General features: G+C 43.8%; 1 protein-coding gene across 3 annotated transcripts in view; it reads left to right on the top strand.

The window, feature by feature from the left end:
- RGL1 (ral guanine nucleotide dissociation stimulator like 1) overlaps positions 1-26,407 on the top strand; it is a 259,274-nt gene that overhangs the window by 206,440 nt on the left and 26,427 nt on the right. For all 3 annotated transcript variants that reach the window (XM_045048923.1, XM_011291000.4, XM_011290999.4), the window contains 7 exons: positions 5,064-5,248; positions 8,679-8,803; positions 10,208-10,423; positions 14,153-14,256; positions 17,685-17,769; positions 22,917-23,006; positions 25,385-25,471. In XM_045048923.1, the coding sequence (XP_044904858.1) occupies positions 5,064-5,248; positions 8,679-8,803; positions 10,208-10,423; positions 14,153-14,256; positions 17,685-17,769; positions 22,917-23,006; positions 25,385-25,471 (892 nt within the window). The remainder of the gene's footprint in view (positions 1-5,063; positions 5,249-8,678; positions 8,804-10,207; positions 10,424-14,152; positions 14,257-17,684; positions 17,770-22,916; positions 23,007-25,384; positions 25,472-26,407) is intronic.

Here is a 26,407-nt window from a genome sequence, read left to right as displayed (position 1 = left end):
GTTCTTTGAAAGAATTGACAAAATTGATAAACCCTTAGCCGGATTTATTGAAAAGAAAAAGGAAAGGACCCAAATAAATAAAATCATGAAGGAAAGAGGAGGGATCACAACCAACAATGCAGAAATAACAATAATAAGAGAATAATCTGAGCAGTAATATGCCAAAAAATTGGGCAATCTGGAAGAAATGAGTAAATTCCTGGAAACATATAAACTACCAAAAGTAAAATAGGAGGAAATAGAAAATTTGAACAGACTCATAACCAGAAATTGAATCAGGAATCAAAAATCTCCCAACAAACAAGAGTCCAGGAACCCTCTCTTCTCTTCCTATTCTTTAAATAGGTCTACTCTATATCCCTTGAAAGTGTTTTGCCCTCTCTTACCTCAGGATCTTTGCTTATGCTATTGGCCCAGAGTCTTTACCCCACTAACTCTTCTTATACCTAAGATCTCAGTTAAACATTGTTTCCTAAATCCTTCTTTGGAATCCCTCTTGTGACATTCATCACATACACAGTTTTTATGAGTATGGAAGATAAAGGGCACTCAAAAAATATTAATTAGTGAATTAATTCTCCCCAAGGGCCTGTTTCCTTAGAAGTACGAGTCTTAGAAGCTGTGTCAGTCCATTCCACACATTGATGTCTGAGCACGTCTCCCTGTTCCTTATAGACCACTGTGATAGGGTGAACGAGGTTGCCAAGAACGCCTGAGGTAGAAAAGGCAATTTTCTGAGGGGTTGTCCCCTCAGCTGTCAGGTTTGGGCTCCTTGCCCCATGGCCACCCACCCAGCATGCTTACTTGGGACTGAGGGGTTTTGCTCTGTAACCCATTAAAGATTACTTTGGAGAAGGAGGTCATGTACTGCCTTTCCTCCTTACTGAGTTTACATTATGTCACAATCGAAATCTTTGCGTTTGGTTTCAGAAAGTACTTCTTCAGTCTTCACAAGTCTTTCAAGAAGCATGTCTTGCAGTTTATATTAGAGTTTGATGTCCCTGAATTGATGTGTCCTGAGGAGAATGCCTTAGGTGGTGCTCGCGTGTGTGTGTGTGTGCATGTGTGTGCGGGCTTGTGTGTGTATCTGTTTGTAATAGCAGGCCCGGAGCCACACGTGTTGTCACACAGTTTGTATTTCGTGTCATCCTTTCTGTTTGGGTGGCAGATTCTTTGAGGGATTTCCGTACGTGCTGATTTTCACTGAGCCATTTTTACCTTTTTCAGTCCCTTCCTTTTGTGATTTATGGCAAGTAGTTTTAAGACGCCTAAAAGTTACATTTCTCTTTGGGTATCTTGAAACGTCCTTCTTGACATTATGTCCCGTGAAGTCACAGCTGATCAGTATCAGGTAGATGAAGGCAGGTGTTATATCTCTTCTCTAGGTAGGGGTCAGTGGAGTTGAGTGACTCCCCACCTCCCTTTGTTCACAGGTGGCACAGCTGGATGGGAATTGGGTTTTCCTTCTTCAGCCTTCTTTCTTGTTCTGGTACAGAACCAAGCAGCTTCTCTAGCTTAACAGTCATACCTTCCCTGTAAGTTTGTGATTTTAAATCAGATTTCCCTTTAGTATTGAGGTTTTTTGCATTCTGCCCAGTAATCAGTTCTGGTTGCTATGTAAGCCAGACCTTGGGAGTGGAGCCAGGAAGGGTAAGTTGGAAAGGCATTGGCCAGTAATCCTGTTGGCTGCCATGATTTTGTGATGTTGCTTTCCGTTTTGAAATCTCACATGTTTCACATTTTATCTGCTTTATAGTCTATCAGGAGCGGGAAGTTTTCTTCCCAGGAGTAGTAAACATAAAGCTACTGTGAGCTTCGGGCACATGTCCAGGACTTTCCAGAAAACCTCCCTTTCTGGCATGCTGATAATTGGCCTGACGATAGGAGGTCAGGGGTCTGCCCCATGTTGTATTGTGCTGTTTGTGTGTGTCTTTCCCTTCTTCTCTTCCTTCTTCCTCCTTCCCCCTTCACTCCTCTTTTCTGTGAAAATGCTTTTTCTAGCCAAGTCAGGGTCTGGGTCTGTAGTAACTTCCACAGTCCTCTTAGGCTAAGCTGTGGGAAGGGCACTGTCACAAAGGGTGGAACGAATAGCTCAGCAGAGCTAGTTAAGAATGTCAGACTGAGGAGGACAAAATGTGCACCTAAAGGCGAGTCCAGTCTGGATTCAGGTCCCTTTTCAGGACTCCTGCAGACCTTCCGAGGCTGCACTTTCTGTGGAAGTAAGCGCTAAATGATGTGTCCTGTAGAGATGCAGAAGTACATGGAGATGCGAACAAGGATACACCTTTTGTAATTGTTTGTAGTTGTGAGAACACGAAAATAACATAAACATTTGTATACTAGTAGAAGAATCCTTCTATTAATTATGGTGTGTCCACGCAGTGGGAAACAGTAAGGTAGATCTGGAGGCAGTGAATGGAGTGGTGTCTGTTTCATACCATTCAGTGGGAACAAAAATCCATGTTGGCTGATCTATGCACAGTATATCCATTTAAGTATATATACATATCCACTGAAAAGACTGGAAGGATATACTCCAGACTGTTAATAGGTGGTCATGGAAATGGGATTGTGGAATGGGTCACAGAAATGGAAAATGGAAGGGAAGTGATATTTTGCTGTTTTCGTCTGGATACATTTGTAATATTTACTTTTTTGCAATAAATAATCAGTTTTGTAACTTGAAAACTAATACTTATGGGAGGCCAAGGAGTAAAAGTTAATACCTTTTACTATGTGTCTTTTGCCTGTGATTCTGGGTTTCTGCCTGGCTTTTCTTTTAAGTTATGCAACTGAGGAGTCACTAGGGTCATTGTGTTGCTGGTCTCGCTGTTGGGTGGGTGTTCTTTTTCATTTTTATTGGTTGATGTGAATTCTCGTCCCTCCATGTCTGTTTTTTCTATCAGTGTCATTGGAAGAGTATTCTCTCACCGAAATATTAAATATTAAATGAGTAGTTATATTAATCAAATCAATTCATGCTTCTTTTGAGAATTACAAAACTATGTGTAGGACTCAACCTGATGAAAGCAAATGTCAGGTTGTCCTATGTTCCAGCCTGTTCCCCCACCAGTGTGCCTACCCCAGTTCTGGGCTCAGCGCTTGTCAGGGAAGAAGAGAAATTATTCATAGAAAACATCTTGTTCCTTATAAAAAGGAAGTGTTAGAATGCTACTTCATTATTTTCTTCTTCAGTTCATCATATGGTTTTGTGTGTGTGTGTGTGTGTGTGTGTGTGTGTGTGTGAAGAAAGGAGAAATAATGCAATGTGTGGGCTCTTAAAAAGTAGAAGTCCATCAATTTTGGGGGGCGTGAATGTTTCAACATATGAATGGGGGGACACAAGCATTCATACATAACACGTGATTTTGCAGGTAAACTGAGGATTGAAGGCCCACTGAGGAGACTCCATTAATTTCATTTTGCTTATGTTTTCATTAAATCCCAGGTCCCATATTAATTTCCTCGAATCTTTTGGGAGGGAGTGAAACTTTTGTTTGGCTTTTTATTTAATCTGGACTAAAGATTTAGAGAATATTTTAATTATTTCTGTGGTTTTATGTTACCTATTTCCAACATACGCATGTGAATATTATAGTTCCAAAGGCCCTCGTGTCCTTGTTAGTAAAGCAATGATATACACAGCAGTGAAACCAATTAGTAAATTTATTTTTCTTCTGTTTGCACTTCACCTCCAAAGGGTAAGCATTGAATTGGCTTTGGTTGTACGTATGCCTGTATTGTAGTCCGGCTTCATGGTAGGAATTTGGGATGTGTGGAATTTAGGCACACCTGTCAAAGCCCAGCCTGCAGGTTCACTACCATCCGTGTAGTCTCTTTACAGCTTGTTAACTAAGTGAACAATTTGTTTGAAGGATACTTAGATGATAATTTAAAGAGGCGCTAAGCCTTTTTTTTTTAATCAGCTGAAGAATTTTGGTCAGTTGTGTCGTTAGCTAAAATGAAGTATCACATCAGTGTCACTAAAACATGGATTGATTAATTTATAGCCATCATGAGTGCATCCGTGTCAGCCGGGGGGGCAGCTGGTCAGTAAGAGGCAAAGTACTGTGTTTTCTGGCAGGCACAGCCCAGCACGTCCTCTTTGAACATGAAGCGCAAAATGATAGCACTCAAAACTTTATCCTTTTCGCCAGTCAGCTGTTTGTCTTTTCCAGTGGATGTGGGGCTGCCCCTAACCTAAGACAGCACACGCGTGTTCTTAGTACCATGGTGGGGGTGGGGGAGGGGGTGTGCACACGTCACGGCCCTGTCTCTTTTTGTGCCCTGACCCTTGTCTTGCCTAAGATATTCTCTGCTGAGCCATCAGAGGAAATCGCCTTCACAGTGGCTTTGCTTCTCAGGGTTTTGTCCCTTACCTTTCAAAGACCTACCTCTCTATTAGGTACTCTTTCTCCTACATATTCTTCTCTTAGAATTTGAAAAGCAAAAGGATAATTGGGGGGGGGCACATTTTTGGGGTACTTATGCTGAAACCCTGGTAATCTTTGTAAAATTAAATTAATGCTGTTATCTTTTCCAAACCTAGGCACTTCCTGTCATTAGACGGATTTCAGGCCTACTGTCAGTTATTTCCTAAAATGTTAGTACAGTTGATTTTGTGGTTTCTGATATGAGTGAATCCAGAACTGGAAACACATAATCTCCTTGTGCACAGATTGCTTTGAAGTTGCTTCAGGACTCACTAAATCTCCTTCTGCGTGTCTTCCCCCCACCCCCCCCATATGAGTTTTTCCAAAGTTTTTGGTCCTATCTTTTTTTGGAACTTAATCAGTCTCTCCCCAGCTCTACAACCACCACTTAAAATAATAAGATAAATAATATTTATTTATTATAAAATAATAAGATAAATAAGATAAAATAATAATAATAGCTTGTCTTCAAGTGCTTTAACTTGATTGACATTGCCAGGAACTTTTGGGTGAATTCTCTGTTGACCCCTGGTTTTGTGAGGTATTTCTGGGTGAGGCCATGGTATCCAGGTCTCGTTTTGAGTCCCCACATCCAGTTGGGTGCAGTGACTCTCCATTTCTCTTTCTCAGTGCAATCGCCTCGATCCTGAGGGCCTGGCTTGACCAGTGTGCAGAGGACTTCCGAGAACCCCCTCACTTCCCTTGCTTACAGAAACTGCTGGATTATCTCAAACGGATGATGCCAGGCTCCGATCCGGAGAGAAGAGCGCAAAATCTTCTGGAGCAGTTTCACAAGCAAGAAGTGGAAACTGACAGTGAGTGCTGACTTGATTCCAGGGAACAAGTTAGATTCTGATTCTGCAGTCCCCTTGTTGAAGAAATGTTCTCCCTGTGCTTGATGAATGACCTTGGTTGGTCTCACAGAGACAAGCTGCTGGGGGGATTGGTGGTGGGTAAAAATTCTAAAGTTTATCTCAGTGCTAATTACAGAGCCTAAGAGTTTTAGAGCCAAGAAGGAGATTTTTTAAGACCACCTGGTGTGGCGTGCTCATTATAGATAAAGAAACTGGCCCTGAGAAGTGCATTTCCTCGGGTTTCTTCTAATACCATAAAGAGGATGGTCCTCTCGATGGTCCTTTACCTTCTCTTGTCAACATGTCCCACGCTGATCTTGAATTTGCTTTTTGTGATCTGCCTCGTGGCTCCTCTTTCTATCTAATGGAGGAAACCCATCACAACCACCACTATTCAGCGGGCGGGGATTTAAATGCAGTTGTGCTCCAGCCCTCACGAAAGTTCGAAAAGCCCTGAAAAAGTGTTTCTCTGTCAGCTAGAAAACGTCACTGTCATTGAGCTTCTCGGATGGCCTCATCAAAGGAAGTTTCTGTGGCTGTTTTTTCCTATTGGAGGAATTGACTGCCTGTTTTCAAGGACAAAGGAAGGGCCACCGCTGCAGGTCGTGGGCAGCTTGGAAATATCAGGCTTTGAAGAAAGTCAGAAAGAGGTTAGGACAGGCTTTCAGTGTGACGATTTATCCCCCCACTGGCCTGCCGGGTGATGGTTGCCATGGCGGCTGACCCACTTGGAGCTTTTGACAGGCATTTCCCTGAAGTGACGCCCGATTTCCTCAGTGAGGGAAAGGAAACGGTTCCTCATCACCGATAAGGGAAGCTGCCTGAGTGCCAAAGAAAATAACCTTAAATTCCAAACGGTACCTGTTGAATGTTTTATGTAGGGGGATCAGAGCGGTGGGTGCCGGCAGGGGGGGCGGTACAATCGCATCATTAGAAGCTGACTGCCAAGTACCCGTATCTAAGATGACTTCATCTGCCGGGAATGTTTGAATACCAGGGGCACTCCTCCAGCTGCCGGACCTCAACTCCCTTCAGGCCTCCCCGCCTGTCTTTGAGCCAGAGTGGAAAATGCTATGTTAGAGCCCAGCTCTCTCCCCACTGGGGCTGCCCCTGGCTCCGGGCCTAATTGGGGAACCGGTGGGACCAGTCGTTCATTGTTTCCGACCCAGGACTGGAAGGCAGAACTCATTTGGCAGGCTGAGGCAGGGGAGAGGGAGACTGGCAGGCTGAGGCAGGGGAGAGGGAGACTGCCTGACTTTGGAAAGGCTTTTATGCGATGCTCGAAAATGAATTTTTTTGGAGTTTGGAAAATTTTAATCAAGAAAGCTCCAAACTCTCTGTTTATTAAGCACAGCAGTCATCACGGAAAAGGAGTTTTAGGAGCTTGGTTCTCATGGGCTTATTTTGCCCAATTTCATGCTGGCAAAAGCAAAAGTTTTCCTACATTGTTTTTTAAAAGTAAAATTTTGCTTCAAGTTTTTACTTACTTACCTCTGGAAGAGAGTCAAAAGCGGAAACAGTGAAGGCATGGCCTAGGCCCCAGAGAGAAAGGACTACGTAATCTTCTCACACAGCAACATCCAAGGCACATAGAGGTTGCCGTGAGTGTTTGTTGAATGAATGAGGGGGTCTGACCTTACCACACATCCTCTTGGGCTGGCGTGGGTCAGCCTCTGCACGGCAGAGTGATTGGGATAGATTTATAGAGTAGCTAGCAAAAGGGATGAGAGGCCCATTCTGAACCTTTGCGATTTCAATTGTTTTATTCCTTTGCTGAATTGGAGAGGACCAGAGTTTTGTGGAAGCAGAGTGGTGAAATCATAGGGTTTTAGGTTTTGCTTTTTTTTTTTTTTAAAGCTCATGCCTGTTTGTGTTCCAGCCTTTGGAGGCAGGCATGGATCCCCTCCTACTTCTAACCCAGCCCCGTTCACATGAGTCCTTTCAGCTCCAGGGGGAGGAGTCCATCCTTAAATCACATACCTCTCAGCAGAGTCATCAAGTACTCATGTGGTACTGTGACAGGGGGAGTGATGTGGGGTCCACTCTCAGCACCCCTCTCCCCCGGAAAACTAAGGAAAGGCCATCTCAACTTGATCCGAGACGCATAAAAGTCTTATTCTACAAAGGAAAAGAGAAAAAGCTTAAAATGTAAACATTCTGGGGGAGTAGTAACACACTGATTTAAATTTCTGCTAACATAGAACTGAATGCAGCTAGCTTTTCTTGTTTTTGTTTTTGTTTTGTTGAGAACAGATTTAACGGGAGAGCAAGGAGTGTGAAGGGTGGAGGTGTGGGGGATGAGGTTGGAAAACAACCTAGGACAGGTTCTGGGGAGTGGGGGCTGGGGTTCAAATGAAACTTCATCCAATTCCACACTCTTTCAAAATGGAGTCTGGAGTTCTGATCCCATGGGCTGAGTCCTTCAGCTTCTGATTTGGGATCCAAGCAGTTATTATAGTGATTTCCACACCCCCTCACTTCTTCAGTCTATGCTCTGTGTAATTTACTAATTGATAATCTTATCCAAAATAAAGCTCAGGTGAGTTTAGTTTCAGGTTCTTCTGCTTCATACATAACTTTAGGTGGAAGCTGAAAGTTGCTCCAAACATCTTGAGAATTCTAAGGACTTTCTTGGAATTCTGAGGATTTCATCAGCATTTCTTTTTTTTTTTTTAAGTTTTTTTTTTTTTTCCAACGTTTTTTATTTATTTTTGGGACAGAGAGAGACAAAGCATGAACGGGGGAGGGGCAGAGAGAGAGGGAGACACAGAATCGGAAACAGGCTCCAGGCTCCGAGCCATCAGCCCAGAGCCCGACGCGGGGCTCGAACTCCCGGACCGCGAGATCGTGACCTGGCTGAAGTTGGACGCTCAACCGACTGCGCCACCCAGGCGCCCCTTCGTCAGCATTTCTGACACCATATGTCCCATTCTCCTACCTGATGCCTGGCCTGCTTTCATGCCCACTCCTTCCAGGCTTCTGGTTATAAAGGGCCAGTGATTACGAATTGCATAGTTGGGGCTTAAGAAGCAGTTTGATTGGTCCTTAAGCTGAGCAGAGGGTATGAGGGAGCCAAGATGAGGGAAACCCCCAGAATGTAGCCCAACTTTGCTTCTCTAGACTTTGCTTGACCTGGCTATGTCCCTGGCCTAGCTATCAGTGGTTTAACAAAGGGGTAACATGAGGCCTCTGAACTTAATAAAGAATCTAAGAACAGATTAAGAAGACCTCCATTTCACTCAGATTAATTTGCTTACTACTTTCTCCCTGTGGGTTTTCCGAAGGATTAGCCCTCTTCTTTCTTAATGAAAGAAGTTCAGTTTGACTCTACTAACAAGGTCATAAACAGTGGCACCAGGTGACTGACTTTTTTTTTTCCATCTGTGAACAGATGGGTTTCCCAACACCATCTTCTTCAGCCTGGAAGAGGAAGAGGAACCGGAAGGTGGAGGGCCCGCAGAATTCACGTGCTTCCCAGAAGACCTTGTGGCAGAGCAGCTGACCTACATGGACGCCGTAGGTCTTCTCTTTGTGCTTCCGATGTGCTGCTACTTAAAATGTGGGGAGTGACAGTACTGGTGGGCTGGGGAGGGCAGTGGGGTAATGTGATTTAAGTCTTTTTGAATCCCCAGGAGAGGCTATGCCTGTAAATGCGGAGTGAAGATGGGACTTGAATCAATCATCTGAATAATTCAGGCTTAAGCTCTTCTTGCAAAGCCGGGTGAAGGTGCTTTTTACTTGGCACTTGATACATGGAAGTAAGAATTCTAACTCTCAGGAAACAAAATCGTCCTGTTCCGTGGGTATTCTCTCCCTCTAGACTCATAAATATTTCAAGATCTGAACGGTTTATTTGGAGGATTGTGAAGCGGTCAAAGTATAAATTAGGATAAAATAAGTTCGCTGAATCCAAATGTGACTGTATCTGGCAGTTCATTTCCATGTGTGTCTCCTGTACTTTCCCGAAGTTTGTTAGCCGTGCATATTTGATCTCATCAGTCACATGTCCTAGCTCAGTGTCAGCTGGTAAATAGACTATTATAAATTATCGTGACGGTTTAAACTCTCGTACACTTACTACTTTGAAGAAAGCAGCAAGTAAAGTGACAGAGTTTCCATCTAGTGAGCATGCAAATAAAGTATCAGAAGCAAATCAGATAGTCTACGTAAAGTAAATCCCTGTGTTCTCTCTTTTATATAAACCCTTATGTGTCTTGCCTTGAATTGCCCTACAGATGAGAATCCCGTTTAGTTGACTAATTTGGCTTTGTTTTTGTTCCACAGTTGATAGCGTAAAAGAAAGACCGGAAACTTCATTGGCTATGACTTTTAGGCAAAGACCTGGAAACCAGGCTTTATGTTCCTCTGTCTTTATTTTACTGTGTGACGTTGAATAGTTTTTCCTTTTATATGCTTACTTTCTTTATTTAAAACATCATGTGAAATAGTGACATTGGTGACAGCATCGCATGCACTGTACTTTGGATCACTTGTCAGGTGGTCACTGGGCATCCCTATGCATTATACACAATTCACGATCGTGAGCGCCTAGAACGGACCGTGTATATGATTTTGAGGTCAAAACCACCTCAACCACTTTTTTTTGATTAGTAGTATAGATTTTTACCTATCCTTCAAGACAGGAAAGTCAAAATGTTGTCGGTCCCTTGAATTTTCTTTTGGCCGTCGTGTTCTGTTTGTTCAGTCGAGCAGATTGAGAAAGAACATGTGGGCTTTTCTGACCAGTTAACATATTAATTATTTACTTTTGTCCATTGAAATAGACACCACGAGGCAAGTCAAGTAGAAAAGGGTTATTTGTCCATTTACAAAATACCAATTCACAGATGACCCAGACTATGTGCTTTCCCACATGAAGTGTCTGTGTTGTCCTTAAACTCAGCTTCTCTTCTGTTCCAGCAACTATTCAAGAAAGTAGTGCCTCACCACTGCCTGGGCTGCATTTGGTCTCAGAGGGATAAGAAGGAAAACAAACATTTGGCTCCTACCATCCGTGCTACCATCTCTCAGTTTAACACCCTCACCAAATGTGTTGTCAGCACCATCCTGGGGGGCAGAGAACTCAAAACTCAACAGAGAGCCAAAGTCATCGAGAAGTGGATTAACATTGCTCACGTAATTATCTTTTTAAAAATATTCTTTGTATTTAGTAGATACTGGAGACGATTCCTTCTCTCCGTTTAAATGGGTCTATCCATTTGGCTGAAAGGCAATCAAACAACATATGTGAGGACCCCCTGGGTTTTTGTTGCTGTTATTCTTCTTCCAAAGTAAGAAAAAATGGTCTTTCTTAAATAGGAGCTTATTTTTCCTCTTTATTTTTAAAAAAAATTTTAAATATTTATTTATGTTTGAGAGGCAGCGTGCGAGGGGGGGAGGGGCAGAGAGAGCGGAGACGCAGAATCTGAAGCAGGCTCCTATGCGGGGCTCGGACCCACGAACCGTGAGATCATGACCTGAGCCGAAGCCGGACACTTAACCCACTAAGCCACCCAGGTGCTCCTATTTTTCCTCTTTAAAGAAAATCGGTCCCTTGCTCACTTCTTTCAGCTCATGGGCCTGCACACTGCTGCATCTCCAGGGTGACATATGCCTGCTTTTCCCCTTATAGTCACCAACTGAGTGTCAGTTCTGCCCCGTGTTCAGTAAATACAACTTGATGGTCTAAGTGCCAAACTGATTACTCTTCACTGCAGAATGATCACCTACCTAGGCACCCTTCCAGCACCCGGAAGCATTATGTCTTCTGCAGACTTGAAGAGCCAGTACCTTCTCAGAATCCTGAATCTCTTTCCTGAAGGACTGAGGTGCCCAGATTTCACATTAATCTGGGGCTTTTCTGAGGACCTTCTATCTGAAGGTAGAAGGGCAGAGTTTATTCCTAGGTCTGAATTACATTCTGCTGAGTGTCAGTCTGGGCTCTGGGTCAGCTGCTTACATACTGCATGACTTTCGCTTATCAGTATCTTCATGACTGTGGAAACGTGAACAGTATTCAGTCAGTTGGTCACCAGACATTTCATGCGCTCCTAAATGCACATAAGCTACAATATTATGTAATTTGGGGACATTGTGAGGATAGGCACAATTAATGTAATCTTACAGGAGCCTGTAGTCACACAAGGAAGCCAAGATACTCTGAGATATACTGGGATGATCTCAGCTGAGGCAGAAGAGGAGAGGGGCCCTCCGAGATAAGCTGCAGTGGAGGAGGGAGAAACCACTTCTGGGGGGATTGAGGAGGGCTTCATGGATAGGATGACTTTTGGATTTAGCTTTAATACTAGATAGAATTTTTGGTATTTGAAGATTGAGTTAGATTTTTTTTTTCCTAGACAGAAGAAATTACATCAGCAAAAGCTATGTAATTAACAACAACTTTGAAAAATAATTATTATGTAAATATCTTATTAGTCCATGTTCTGGGTTATGTGAGTCAACCCTCAACCAAAACCCATTTTGCTTTCTATCCTAATATACTTTTTTCATTAAGCCCTCCTGTTTAGGGCATAATGCTTACATTTTCACACCCACACTCTCTCTCTCTCTTTGTATTTTACATTCTCTTTGTTGTCTTTGATCAAAGAGCAGGGCCATAATTGTGCTAGAGGATTTGCCTTATTTTGAATTTTTAGGTGCTCGGTTACCACAGACTTTTTCGTATATGAAGTAAGAGAACAGTGTCTTACAACTTAGATTTCTCCTATTCTGAATTGAGCTAATTTCTCAAGAGCTATAAAAAGAATTTCTGATAGAGTGGAATAAAGCATGGAATTTCTGCCTTCTCAGAATGAGAAGAAAAAATTTTTGTTTTGGCCATAAATGCCATATCTTTTAATCCATTCAACTACTTAGAAAGTCTATAGCAAGAATATAGCATCTGTGTGTATGACAGTGTGGCTCAATGACTTTTGGTCCAAATTAAATACAAATTGTGCACATATGTGTTAATAAGAAATGCAAGTTGAACAATTTGAGGTATATTCCAAATCCCATAGCACATATTTAAAAGCCAGGGGTCTTTGTTCTTGGTGGTGTAGTTTCCTAATATTGAGCACGTTGTGTCCCTTGAAATTGTGTGGAGTAATTTAATAAAATAATGAAACTCATAGGTGGTTTCCTGCCAAGATTTATTTTACTTTTCTTGCATTAATCATACTCAGTTTCTATCGAGAGGATATTTGAAAAAACGATAATAATTTTACACACAGAACATATTTGTGACCTGATGTGATTATATTTTCTTGGGCTGGCCTTGCTGCTGTGTTTTCTTTTTACTTTTGCACCACGTCTCCTGGAAGATACCTCCCTTTCTAGAAACGGGGCCAAATGTCTTTTGTACTCCTTTAAAACCCTTAGCTTAAGCCTCTTTCTGAATAATGTGTTCCATATGTTTATTACAATTTGCATGAAATATCTGTGCCTGAGTTCCTTTATTTATTGCAAGTTCCTTGATTTTTGGAGCATGACTTTTGGATTCTGAACCTTTGTTGAACCATGCTCTCATGGGTTTGGGTTTCCAGACTGACTGTAATTCAGAGTGCTCTCTCTCTCTCTCTCTCTCTCTCTCTCTTTCTCTTTCTCTTTCTTTCTTTTCAAATAAGGGGAAGGCATTGAGACATTTAAAAAGAGTGGGCATGACTTTTGTAAAATACTTTGGCCTATACTCTAAGGAAGTAATGTTTGGAGGTTTGTTTGTTGGGCATAGTTTTAAGTAGCCGGATTTTGACAAGCTAAGTTAGAGAATGCTGTTTTTCCTTCCTATTCGGGATTAGCATTACTTCATGAATTGACCTTCTAAGCAATGTGCTGTTCTGCCCAACCATTTTGGAATTTCTTGCTTCAGATGTTCTGCACAAAGCCAACCCCGTGCCCACACGGTGTACTCAATTGTAAACAGTGGATAGACTACACTCCCAAATGCCTGCATATGAAACATCTCCTTTGACATAAGACATAATCCACTCTCCCCATGGTGCCAAGAATGGGACTCTCTCCCTCCCTCACCTTTTTTGCTGTCCCCGCCATTCATGCGGCAGGACTTTGACTCCAGGGTCACTGGCTGCCGAGGCTATCCACTCGGTGCGGTAGCTTAAGTTTCAGGATCAGAGAGCCTTTCTCTTTACCCAGAAAACGACATCCAGACTATTTCCTGTCCTCCTTGATTTTGTTCTAAAATGCTGCCAAAATGGATTTCATTTTAAAAGCTCCGGCTTATTTTGGAAACAGCGAAGTACCAAGGTGTTTCTGAATGTTTATGACTGTGGCACAAGCCAATTTGAAACGAAATGCGTGTGTATAAAAATATTCCCTCTTGGCTAAGAGCATGAAAGCCAAAGTTCAACTTGTGGTGAATGTTTATTGCCAAGTTATATACACCTCTCTGGGCAAGGGTTGGTCATGAGATGTTCGATACCATCTGACCTCCCGGTGGCCGCTGCCCGGCTCACACTGTGGGTCTAAAGGATATAGTGACCTTTCATGTGTGTTTTTAGGGCATCTGTGTGCTTTCAGCAGAAGAAAGTTTGCTTTCCCTAGCATAGCCTTGCAGACTCACCTCCGTTCGTGTTTTTACGAGGAAAGCTGGAAACCATAAAACTATAACAACAACGCAAAAAATATATTAAAGGGAGAAAAACAAGCATACAGTGCCAAAACCTATAAAGTGTTTCGGTGACTGGGGTGGGAGTAAGGAGCTGCTTTTTGATGTTGAGTATTTATACAGCTGCCTATTTAGTGGTAAGAATTCATAGCAGCTGTGATACCTCTAAAACAGGAAACCACCAACTCGCAGTATTATTGATATTTAAAATGCCTTTTATGTTTTAATCACCCTCCATACAGGAATGTAGAATCCTGAAGAATTTTTCTTCCTTGAGGGCCATCATTTCGGCACTGCAGTCCAATTCCATCTATAGGTTAAAAAAGACCTGGGCCGTCGTCCCAAAGTAAGTTCCCAAGTGTCCACTCTGCTTTCTTTGGCTGGGGTGACTTAGTCACTGTATAAATGGTATGGGTCCTTGCCTTCAAAGCCCATATTCTGTAACTAGAGAAACGTATTTGAAAGCCTCTGCGTGTCCCAGGCAGGGTGCACTTGACACATAATCATTAATGAGTTTTTAGGCAGAGAAGTCAGACTCATCTGCGAAGTGCACCAACATCAAGAGTATTGGCTTTGGGATGATTTGAAGGATGTGCTTGTCATCTAGAGTCTGAGGGGGAAGGGTGTGGAGTGATGAAGTTACAGCAGTGCGGCCATTCCTTCTGGTTATTTCTCAGCCACGCTCCAAAGCCCTAGGCTGTTCCAAGATGTGAGGGAGCATGTGTGTAGATAGGACGCTAGCTCTTGCTGTTTAGCAGGAGTCTACTTACTTAACTTCTGTTTCAGCATGTTAAACGCTATCTTTTTTGGTTTTTGTTTTTAATTTTTTTTTAACGTTTATTTATTTTTGAGACAGGGAGAGACAGCATGAACAGGGGAGGGTCAGAGAGAGAGGGAGACACAGAATCTGAATCTGAAACAGGCTCTGAGCTGTCAGCACAGAGCCCGACGCGGGGCCCGAACTCATGGACCACGAGATCATGACCTGAGTCGAAGTCGGATGCTTAACCGACTGAGCCACCCAGGCGCCCCGAGTTAAACGCTATCTTAGTGATATTAAAAATCCCTAAATGTTCCTGCCTAGGGACCTGACTAACATTATTAACTGGCCACGTTTTATATTGTTTTTCTTCATATTTCTTGGTGTAACCTTTGGGACAATGAACGATGTAATGTCCTTATTGTTTCGCCATCTTCATTCCCCTATTTCCAGAGCTTCCCCTGGAGACCAGAGAACTTTTTGCAAAGGAGGGAAAGGTGAAGGAGGAGGCAGCTCCAGTTCCCTATCCACACAGCCTTAGAAGCTGGGGAATATGTCATGGCTACAAACGAGGCCAATTACATTCAACAGGTCTACCTAGGTTTGAACTAATCAAGAAGGCAGGCATATCAGGAAAGAATGTGTAAACTGTTTACAGTCTATACTGTATGTAGTATGGTCGGTTGCAGCCAAGAGAGGGGCCAGCTGGTTTCCCAGGCAGGCCTGCCCCTGTGGAATTGGTGGGTTTGGTGCTTAAGAGTGGAAAGTCTAGGTACTCGGTTTCATGAGTTCACTCAGAGCTGATTAAGCCCTAAGGGACTGACACTATCCAAACTTGCAAGAAACCCAGATAGGTAAACCAGAATTTCATAAATTTTTGCTGAAAAATGAGTGCATACCAGTGGGCTCATATTCTCAGAGGAGAGTCTACTTGGGGGAAGTCAAATTACTTATGAAATAAATCTTTGATGAGCCAGCAGAAAAAATTGAAGTGGGTGGTTGTAATGCCTGGTGTTACAGAGCCGTAGAAGCCACAGCCACTTGGAGACTCCAGAGCTCCTTCTCTGTTTATAATACTGTTATCTACCAGAAGAAAACCTGGCAGATAGGCTTTTCAAAGTCCAAAGCAATGTTTTTGATTACCACTTATTTCTTGGTTCTTTCTCTTCTTCATTACTTCGAATAGTCAAGCTGACTCTGTAGGTGAAAGATTAATTGGTTTTCCTTTGCATGTAAATCTTATGAAAGATATGGGCATTATAAAGGCATTAGATGACAGGCGTTCGTAAAATACAATGGGAAAATCAGATGCATGCAGAGTCCTCATGTTCAATAGCCCCAGAGCCCTCTCCTTGCCCTCATCACCGTTCCCTTACTGTGGTGTCAAAAACAAAACCAAAGGGACGGTCAGGTGCTAAAATACCACCTGTGCCTGGTTGCAGTCTTCTGTGATTGCAATGAAAGGTGATCCTATCTTTCTTTGGTAGTTGATAAACAGCACGCTGTGGAAAGTCACTTAGCCAAAAGTTCCTGCACAGCAAATTTGAGGCTAAAACACAAATGAAAAAGTTAGTGGAGCTGGAGCTTAATCTCTTGGTTACCATATGAGAAGGTTCATTCTTTCAGTTAGCTTTGTAAACTATTTCACCACAAAACAAACCTCAAAGCCACATTCTGGCTTGGTTGGGTGGGTGTCTGGTTTGTTTCTTGGTTGGTTCATGTTTTAGTGGGGATGCTACAGAAGTGTCACAGTTTCTAGAGAAGACACTTTCATACCAGCTTTCCATGTCTTTCATTGCTAAATTCAAGGGACAGGGTTAAGATACCTTATTTGGTTATCACTTTCCCTATAATCCTTTATGCTAATAACTTTCAGTGGACAGAAAAGACGTCTGTTTATTTCTGTTTATGTAGGCCCGCATTTGATTAAGTTCTTATTTTTTACAAAATGTAAATAGCTTTGCTGGTTTTCTTTATTATAACAGTGATATTACACTCATTGTAAAACAAATAAGTTAATGGTGGCTTTCTCATGATAATGAAATGCTGCATATAGAGTGATATTGTCCCGTTAATTCTTTGCCTTCAGAGCCCTCCACTCACTAACCCTGGAGGGGTGCAGAGTAAAGCATGAGGCCCGTGGACATGTAGTAGACTGGCAGAGGCAGAGTAGACACTTTGCATATGTGATCCTGCTGACTTCACAGCAGTCTTTCAGAGGGATTCCTAGAATTTTCATTGTATAGGTAAGAAAGTGGAAGCCTAAGCAAGTAAGCGAATTGCCCACAATCACTTGGGGAGTGAGTGGCAGAGCGGGGATTTGAACCCACTCCCCTGACCACAGCCTGTTCTGCTTCCATCTGTTATGGCTCTGAGATGAGAGCACCAGGCTGTGATTCAGGAAATTTAGTCTCAACACTTAGCAATGGCAACGTGGACAAGTCCCTGACCTTGGCCAACATGATTTCTCAGGTCCTGCAGGGCTCTGTGTGTATTCTGAGATAAAATTTTTTTAAAAAATTGTTTTTTAAGTTCATTTATTTATTTTGAAAGGCGAGAGAATTGGAGGGAGAGAAACCCAAGCAGGCTCCGTGCTGTCAGCACAGAGTGCAGTGCGGGGCTCGAGCTCATCAACCTTGAAATCATGACCTGAGCTGAAATCAAGAGCCAGATACTTAACTGACTGAGCCACCCAGGTGCCCGAGATTTTTTTTTTTAAGAACATGTCCCGGTGGAACAACTTGATACCCCAATTTAACGATTCTTTTTTATGATTATAATGTACATGGTTAGAAAAATCCGTTTCTTCACATAGGTGACCATGTCTACCTTAAAAAAAAAAAAAACACCCTGCATGAACAAAGCCATTGGCTTCATCTGCGCTCACAACCCTCACTGATCCTGAGATCAGTGTGATCCCTCTGGAGCCATAGGTAACTGAGAGCAGCAGGGCCCAAGGTGTGGGACTTTCACTGACTCTTTATTTGTGAATATTTTCTTAACCCCTCTCACAGGGACCGAATGCTGATGTTTGAAGAGCTTTCAGATATCTTCTCTGACCATAATAACCATTTGACCAGCCGGGAACTCCTAATGAAGGTGGGTCTCTAGGTGGGGGTGCTGGGTCACATTGTCTCCAGCTCTGGAATCCCTTCAAGGCGGGAGTGGCTTGAGGGCTCCTTACATTCCTACAGTCCCCGGAGAAAGCCTGAAGGGACTAGAAGGCAGAAATTTTGTGGGGTTTTTTTTGTGCCCAATCTAAGGAGCTTGGGGCTGAGAAAACTGAAAGTCCAGTCCTTGGCTTCCCGGTTACACAACCAGATTGTGAAACTTGTGCTCCAGTGTGTATCTGTTCGAGCTGCTCTGCAGATAGGTGGGTGAGAGGCCCTGGAGTGTCCCTTCTCAGCAAAACATCTTCTAGAATGACAGAGACCAAGCCTGCAATTCCACATCCTTTATCTGGACTAAATTGCACAGTCTGTCAGCAGTATTTATTGAACGCCAAGTGAGTGCTGACTTCTGAACTACAGGCAGGTAAAAGTGTAGCTTGGTTTATTTTATTTCTCCAGACATTTGTTGAGTGTCCAATATTCGTAAAACATTGGAGCAGCCTCTAGGAATATGAAGGTGACCAACACAGACCCTCTTTTCAAGAATTCATCCTCTGGGTGGTGGATGTTGGCACTAAACAAGAACAGTCAAGTAAAGGTACAAATAACAGGTTGTGAAGGATCATCAGAAGGGAACATAGGCCAGATCCTATCTTCACAGCCTTTCTAGAAATTTACTGTGGATAAAAATCTACAGTAGATTGTATCATCCTTGTTTTGCAGATAGCCAAGACTCAGAGAGGTAAATAATACCTCTTAAATCACACACCTGGTAGGTGGTGGAGCTAGAATGTGAACCCTGCCTACTGAGACTCTAAAACCTGTGTTTTTATCACTTAGCCATAAAACTGTAAATTCCTACCACTTAGGAGTAGGGGATAGGGTAGATCAGAGAAAACTTCACAGAGAAGATAAATTAGTCATTGAACAACTGTTAGTTGAACATTCATTATATCCTAGGCATCACATTGAAGGCAGTCTCTGATCTTAAAGAGATTACAGTCTCATGGTGGAGGCAGAGAAGTAGACAATTATAAAATCGTATAACATGCATTACCATAGGGGGAAGCTGTGACCTGGGCGATTAGAGGATATGATCCTTGTCCTTGGTCTCTTTTTCTGTAAATTGGAGACAATAAGAGTATTTAGTCCACCGACATCATAGAATTGTTTTGAAGATTCACTAAGAGAAAATATTTGAAAGCACTATGCAAATGTGTTTTTAGTATTTGGCATGCTCTGTGCACAATATGAAGCCAAAGTATGCCTAACAAATGAACGCGAATGAAGTACATGCTACATGTGCAAGCTTAGAGCAGACACGTGGAGTAGGGATGCAAGCCTAGCGGAGGTGGGGTTGCCGAGAAGAGGCATCCAGTTGATGACTGTTAACATTAGTCATTCCTATAAGGGCGTCTGTTATGGTCTTCCTGACTGTTGTCCTTCTAAGTGCTACTCCTCCTTCAGGTCTCACTGTGGACTCTGCTGGGTACTCAGACTGCCTCCCTGCCAGTCTGAAAGCCTCTTGCAGGCAGGGACTGGGTTTGTTTTTTCACTGTTACATCCCTAATGCCTAACACAGCGACTGGCATGCCGCAAGTGTTCAGAAACTACATTCACCTGCATGAATTGGTGGGCCTTATGAGTCACGTGACTTTAAGAACCCGCCCACTCTTAGCCCTTCTTGGAGTAGGTGATATGAGCAAGGCAGTTTCTGCTGATGCTGACTCTGGATTTGGCCTACCTGACTAACTGCACACTAAACAGTGCTTGCTGAGATCGTGTTACTCCCTGCTTCACATCCCCCTGGATTTGCAGACTTTAGATGGAAACTCATCTGGCTGGAAGGAGATGGCTTAGTGGTCTCCCTGTCAGTAATACACAGCTAGACTAACTGGAGCCACATATTCAAATCCCAATAGCTCTGAGTCATCCTTCCAATGTAGATAAATTGAACGCTGTGCAGCTGATTGCCTAGTGGCAGTCTTCTGGCTGAAACCTTAGAAGCAAAGCTATGTGTAGACATTAAAGGTCCTGTAAACTTTTCTTAAATGTAGAACTTTACCCTAGTGCTCTTAGTTAAATTTCTTATACATGGCTCAGATCCCAAGGAAATGAAAAACTTGGCTATGAATTCATGTGGTCTGTGCATTATCATTAACGATAGTGTAATGTTCTGGCCAGGCCATATGTGTATGTAGGTCCTTTTCCAGTCACCTTTGTTGATCATTCTTCATATGAAGTCTATAATTCTGAGTGTTAATTCTCAGCACAGTTGTTAAAAAAAATGAAATCAAGGTACTTGGGTTCTCAAAAGAACCACTGAGAAAAACTGCTGGCCTCTGTTTCTAATATGATTTACAGTTGGGTAATCTTAGTCTTAAAGACCTGTCTTCTCTTCTGCTTCTGGGTGGACGTCATGGTCCACCCCTGTGCTGTTATGGCTGAGGTATTATAATAATTAGCAAAAAGCTAAGGTTTTCATCGTAATTGTTGGAAAAAGTGTTTTTGTTTTTCTCAAAGATTATATACTTTTTTAAGTTTATTTATTTGTTTATTTTAAGACGGAGAGTGTGAACAGGGAAGAGGCAGAGAGGGTGGGGGGAGAGAGAATCCCAAGCAGGCCCTGCACTGTCAGCACAGAACCTGATGTGTGGCTCGATGCGGGGCTTGAACTCATGAACCGTGAGATCGTGACCTGAGCCGAAATCAAGAGTTGGATGCTTAATTGACTGAGTCACCCAGGCACCCCTCAAAAATTACCTTAAACCTGTTACCACCTTATGATTTCTGGAACTTCGATAACTCTGAACAGATAAATTGTAGAGTCCGTGAATTTTAAAGCAGTAGGAAAGCAGAATGCCACCAAATCATCCTGGATCTTGGGAATCTTGGTGAGAACTCTCCCTGGTTGAACTGATACAAACAACCGCGAAAAAGGCCTAGGGATTTGGCTGTGGTAGAGATGGATATGCAGTGAAGTTCCAAAACATACTGAAGTCGGGGTTGGAGCAGAGGCTGTTAGGACTGTGAAGGTCCTTTCAGATAGTTACCATTAATTTCTGGGCTACCACGTAAGCAATACTGATTGAGAAGAATCCAGTGCCTGTGGAACAGCCTGGTAGAAGAGACCCCTCTGAGGCCCAGGAACAGGATGGCTGAGGGCAGCCGATCTCTGTCAAAGATAGAGGTAGAGAGAAGGTGGGACTCAGGTGAGAAATTTTCACTAGAGAGGGAGGGGAAGGGGAAAGAGAGAGAGGTGGAGGAGGACAGATACCAAACAGAGGGGGAGGGAATGTAAGAAGGAAGAAGGAGGTTGATGGAGAAAGAAAGAGAGATCTGGAATTCATCCCAACATGGGCAGTCATTAAGGGTAGCATTTCCAAAGACGTGAATGTAGTGCAAAACAAGAAGGTGACTTTGGCAGAACGAGGAGGCACTAAGAGCCTGAGCATGGCCGGCAGAGGAGCCTAAGGAGCCAGAGTGAGGCCATCAGCAAACCTGTGAGAAGTTCTAGGGAGTTTCAAGGGATTGGTGGTGTAAGAGCCGCGGAGCGAAGGATTTGGGGCAAAGAAGGAGAAAACTGACACCGTTTGAGGTGCAAGTAGTAGGTGTTCAATTGGCGCCTCATCTGGGAGAGCTGGCACCAGTCGGTCTCTTGAGTTACTCAGCCGGGAGTGGAATCTCACTGTCTAGAAACGCGAGGTCATGAAATGAGCAAGCCTGTTGGCTTGCTCCCAGAACGGAGCCTGTCCTGAGCGCTCTTCCCTTCTCTCTCTGCTATTCTGTGGCTCTCAGGAGCCTTTTGACCTGTCAGAAATCCTTCTTAAGAGTTTTAGATATATCTTCAATAATTTCTGCACACAATTGACAAACTGGAAGGGAACCAGAGGGACTCACACAGGAAAGGGACACTTACCTTCAAGTCAGACAGAAATGATTTCTCACTCCAAGCAAATTCTTCAGAAGACGGGAGGGCTCATCACCACCTAGCATGGGAAATGGCACATTCTAGGCCGCTTTCATTCATTCACCAGGATAAAACTCTTAAGTAGGCGTTCGTTAAATGATACCGCTCCTCATTATTATTTGTAATGGGGAGAATTGCAATAGATCATGAGTCACTGCAGGTTCTGGACCCAGGTTAAGGCAGGTGAATGATAGAGGCCACTGGTGCCTCACTGACATCGGAGAGGCCAAGTCACTGCAAAAGATGCTTTTGCAGCATGTGGCAGGGAAAGGTCACATGCTGTGGTGATATTATAAACCCCAGGAAGACTGACCGAGGAAAAGCTACTGTAGAGCTTATGCCCAACTGAATTGTGAAATTTGCCCCCCATTCATACAGTTCCTGGAAAATGAGAACTTAACAAGACCTTGAAACCACAAAACCGAAACACTGTGTTCAGTCAGCAAACTGGAGTTTAGTCACTATTGTGGAAGAGTTTGTTGTAACAACAGACAGGAGGAGAGAAAGGGTAGCCGTCCGCCCTCAGGCGCCAGGAGGAAGGATTGACTTGTAAGAGTTCCAAACCTGAGGAGCAACTTGCGAGGATGGATTGGCCGAGAAAAATGGGGGAAAAATGTGCGAAGGTCTGGCTTTCATAGATTAGTGCCGCACCACGATACTGGACTTCCTCAGAAAACTTCCGGTACAAAAGTTTCCTTCAGCTAAGAAATACCACAGGAATCATCCCTTTTCTTTCACAGAATGCTGGCGCATGTATTTCAGGCCCAGATCAAGAAATCACAAAATGTACTGAGGAAGCGATCTTCATTTCCAGGACATGTGATTACTCTGAGTGAAATTCGGGATATGTAAAAATGGTCTCCCGTTTTGGGAATTGCCTGCCTTCTATTGACCATTGATGTTATCCCCGAAGTCAGGGTTCTTCTTACAAAGCAGGGGGAAAACAGGATAAATCGGAGGCCAGCAGACCTTACTGCAATTAGACCACTTGCAACAAGCCAGCCAAACATTTCTATAAATTCAGCCCAGAGCCTGCTGGAGGCCTCTTCATTTTGCGTGGCACCGGGTGGTTGTGCAGAGGTTCTGTACCGGAAGCTAGAGGCCCCTGTGTTTCTTCCTAGTGGCCTTCTCCATCCCTCTCCTCTGTGTGTGCTTCTGTGTCGTAGGAAGGAACCTCAAAATTTGCAAACCTGGACAGCAGTGTGAAAGAAAACCAGAAGCGGACTCAGAGGAGGCTTCAGCTCCAGAAGGACATGGTACGTATGGCCCCCGGTCTTCCCCGAGGGTCCATCAGAAGGCAGCCCTGTGTGGGCGGTGGGGCTCCTGCTTGGCACCCCGTCTACAGGATGCCCCCGCTTTCAAGAACGGTCTCCATCCTCTACTTCGTGTATTCTCAGCAACCCTGGGAGGTCTGTAGCAGAGACATTGTCACTCCCGCTCCCATCTGACCCAGTGGCAAATAAACACTGAGAGTCACAAATCTGAGCGTTCTCTGGAGCGTTTGTTCTTCTAGAGGTAAGGCAGAGTCTGCTGCGGGTAGGCTCCCTTCCCTCTTGCTGGCTTCCTCCATCCACTTCTGCCCTTGGGAGCTGCTGCTAACCTTGGCGTTGGGACCTCCTGGGCTTCAGTTCCCCAACAGGAATGCCTCCTCTAGTCAACTTTGGACACATGGTGACCCAGGACCTGAGGAAAGTGTCTTCTCCCAGGAGGACTTGGTCCACATACTGGCAGATCTTTTCGTTTGTTCGAAACCCTCCCCATTTTCCACTTTCCATACTAATCCCAAGGACTAACCAGACCTTTTTTTTTCCCCTCGTTTTTCAGTACTGAAAGGAGCACCATACCTTCCTCCTTAAGACTGAGAGATAGTTACCATCTTTAGCCTTATTTTAAAAACTCTTCTTTTAGCATGGAAGGGGGAAAACCAGAGAGAGGAGATGAAAGACTGACAACCTTTCTCCTCTTCGGAAGGTTGGACATAAATCAGAAACGTTGAGTTTGAATGATAGGACTCTTCTGTAACATAAAGCCGGTAGAACATTTCACAGCATTTCAGACTTTTTTTTGGTTGTCCAAAGATAAGTTAAAAATAGCTATTAAAAAAATTATTTTAGTTCAGGCTGAGACCTTGTGCTCTAACAGGGAAGGACAAAACTGCCTCTGAGAATGAGTCCTCAAGGTGAACCTCTGCCGGAAGTTCTGGCCAAGAACTCCTACTTAGAGTTTTATCCTTCTGTGAACACTCGAACATGTATGATCTCCTAGCCAGCCTCACATGGAGCAGCCTGGTCTTGCCCTGGCTGAGACATTGTTTTCTTCCAGAACTTCCATATGTGCCTGAATGATGTGAGGAGAAGGCGTCCATGCAAGCCCCTTTTTATTTTCTCTTCAGAATGGTTAGTGCCTCAGTGGCCTTAGGGAGAATTGACATGATATCAAAGGAAATTTGGTGACATCAATACTGTGTACACCTGCAGTCGCAGTGATTCTACCTTCATTTCCAAGGGACAGTTTTTTTTTAAGTGAACTTTTTATTATGGAGTTTACAGAAAAGTTCCAGATAATACATAGAGTTTCTGTGAAGCCCTCACTCCGTTTCCCCGATTGTTAACACCGTCTCTCACTGTGGCACATCTGTCGACACTAAGGCACTAACACCTGCATGCTACTGTGAACTAAAATCCAGACTCTGTTCGGACTTCACCACTTTTGCATTGGTATGCTCTTTCTGCTCCGGGAGCCTGGCCAGGGAACCACACCGCGTTTAGCGGTCCTGTCTCCCCAGTCTGCTCTGCTCTGTGATAGTTTCTCGTGACCTTGACAGTCTTAGGGAATACTGTCTTGTTATCCTTAGGATGGCCCACGGTAAGAGTGTGTCTCTGCTGTTTTCTAGTGAGTATGCTGAGGTTATGGGTTTGGGCGAGGACTATCACAGAGGTAAAGTGCCATTCTCATCACATCCTATCAAGGAGTGTGTGACGTGTGGTGTCGTGGGTGATGTTCGCCTTAGTCACTTGGTTAAAGTAGTATTTTGCCAGATTTTCCACTTTGAAGTTATTAGTTTTCCCTGTGCCACCTCTGTGCTTTGGAAGTGAGCCACAAAGTCTAGCCCAAGAGATCATTTTAATAGTGACACTCCACCGTCTTGTGGCCTCCAGTCTCCTTCAGTGTGTGGCGTTCCACTCCTGCTGATGGTGAGGCCATTCCAAGCCACCAGGAATATCCACACACTCTGAAAGAGAAAAGGCATCCCTTGAATAGCGTGCACACAATATGAATCCTTCCGTGAACACCCTCGAACGTACTTGTATGATCTCCTGGCTGTAAGGCTTGTTTTCATAACTTTGAAAGTTAGAGATTGGGTGATAGAATGCCTGTCTTTTTTAGAAGTTTTAAAAACTTCATTCACGGAGGTTAGCCCTAATGGCCCCAAGTCAGGTCTTGAATGGACTGTAACTTTTCTCCAGATGTTGTCAAAGCCCACCTGGCCATTCAGAGACTGCCGCTTTCATCTGTGAATGGTCACTTGCCCCATTTGGCCAACAGTAGGCTCATTCACTTCCACGCGGAGGCTGTTGAAACCCTTCAACTTTTCAGTCACGACAAAGACCATTTTGCTGTGCTTGCTCTTCAGGGCGTGATGCAGGGAACTGTGCCCTACCTGGGCACCTTCCTGACCGACCTCACCATGCTTGACACTGCTCTTCAGGACTACATTGAGGTGAGTCGTGTGCACCTGGTGACTCGGATACCCAAGAGAGAAATTCACTTAATTGGTGTCTATTCAGGGCCCGTTATGTATCTGGCACTGTGTTCAGTGCCACGTGGAATACAAAGAAGAGTAAGTGGCCCACAATTCAGTGGGAGCTCTACATCGAAGCAGGCAGTGACTGTGGAAGTAGTAAGATTTCCAACAGAAATGCAGTGAGAGAAGAAAGCAGGCCACTGTCAGTTCCACACGCGGGGGTGACAGCAAGGCCTCATGAAGCAGCGGGTGTGAGAAAGACCTTATGTTGAGTAGGACTTTGGCACGTGGGCCTGAAGGGTGATCTGTCTTTATATTCCACTTGGTGGGGTAGGGAGGCAGTCAGATGCCCCGAGGCGCTCTTGTACTGTCTCCTGCATGCGTGCATGCATTCTCTCTCTCTCTCTCTCTCTCTCTCTCTCTCTCTCTCTCTCTCTCAGTGGGAAGAGAAGTGAAATTTAAGCCACTTGTTAGTAGCTGTAATAAAATACTAAGTGGAGAAGAAATTTGACATTTGAAATGAGATTTAAGGATTGCTCGTGTATCTAAGTTTACCTCCCCTCCCTGGTTATCTCATGAGATGAGCCTGCTTTTACTCCATCAGAATTAGCAGGCGGGGCAGTTGTTTTGCACAAACCTACTTCTGAGTTCCTTGTGCTGTTGTGGGCATGTGCATTCATTTTGCATTTCCTGAGCTCTATCTCTTCCCGTCCTCTGCCTTGGCTTATCTCAGGAAACACTCATTCGCATTGGGGAATTTTGGGGGAGTGACCAGTGATCTAGAAGTTAAATTCAGCCTACTGAGAACAGGAGCCGCAGGATGAAGAATTGAAACTTAAGTTTTTTGTGAAGCTGTGTAGAAAGGACTTCCCTTTTGATAAACCATTGACAATTTGGTTTCCAGTATGAGTC

This window comes from Felis catus, chromosome F1 (genome assembly GCF_018350175.1).
Source record: "Felis catus isolate Fca126 chromosome F1, F.catus_Fca126_mat1.0, whole genome shotgun sequence".
Taxonomy (NCBI): domain Eukaryota; kingdom Metazoa; phylum Chordata; class Mammalia; order Carnivora; family Felidae; genus Felis; species Felis catus.
This window is presented reverse-complemented; position numbering and strand designations above follow the sequence as displayed.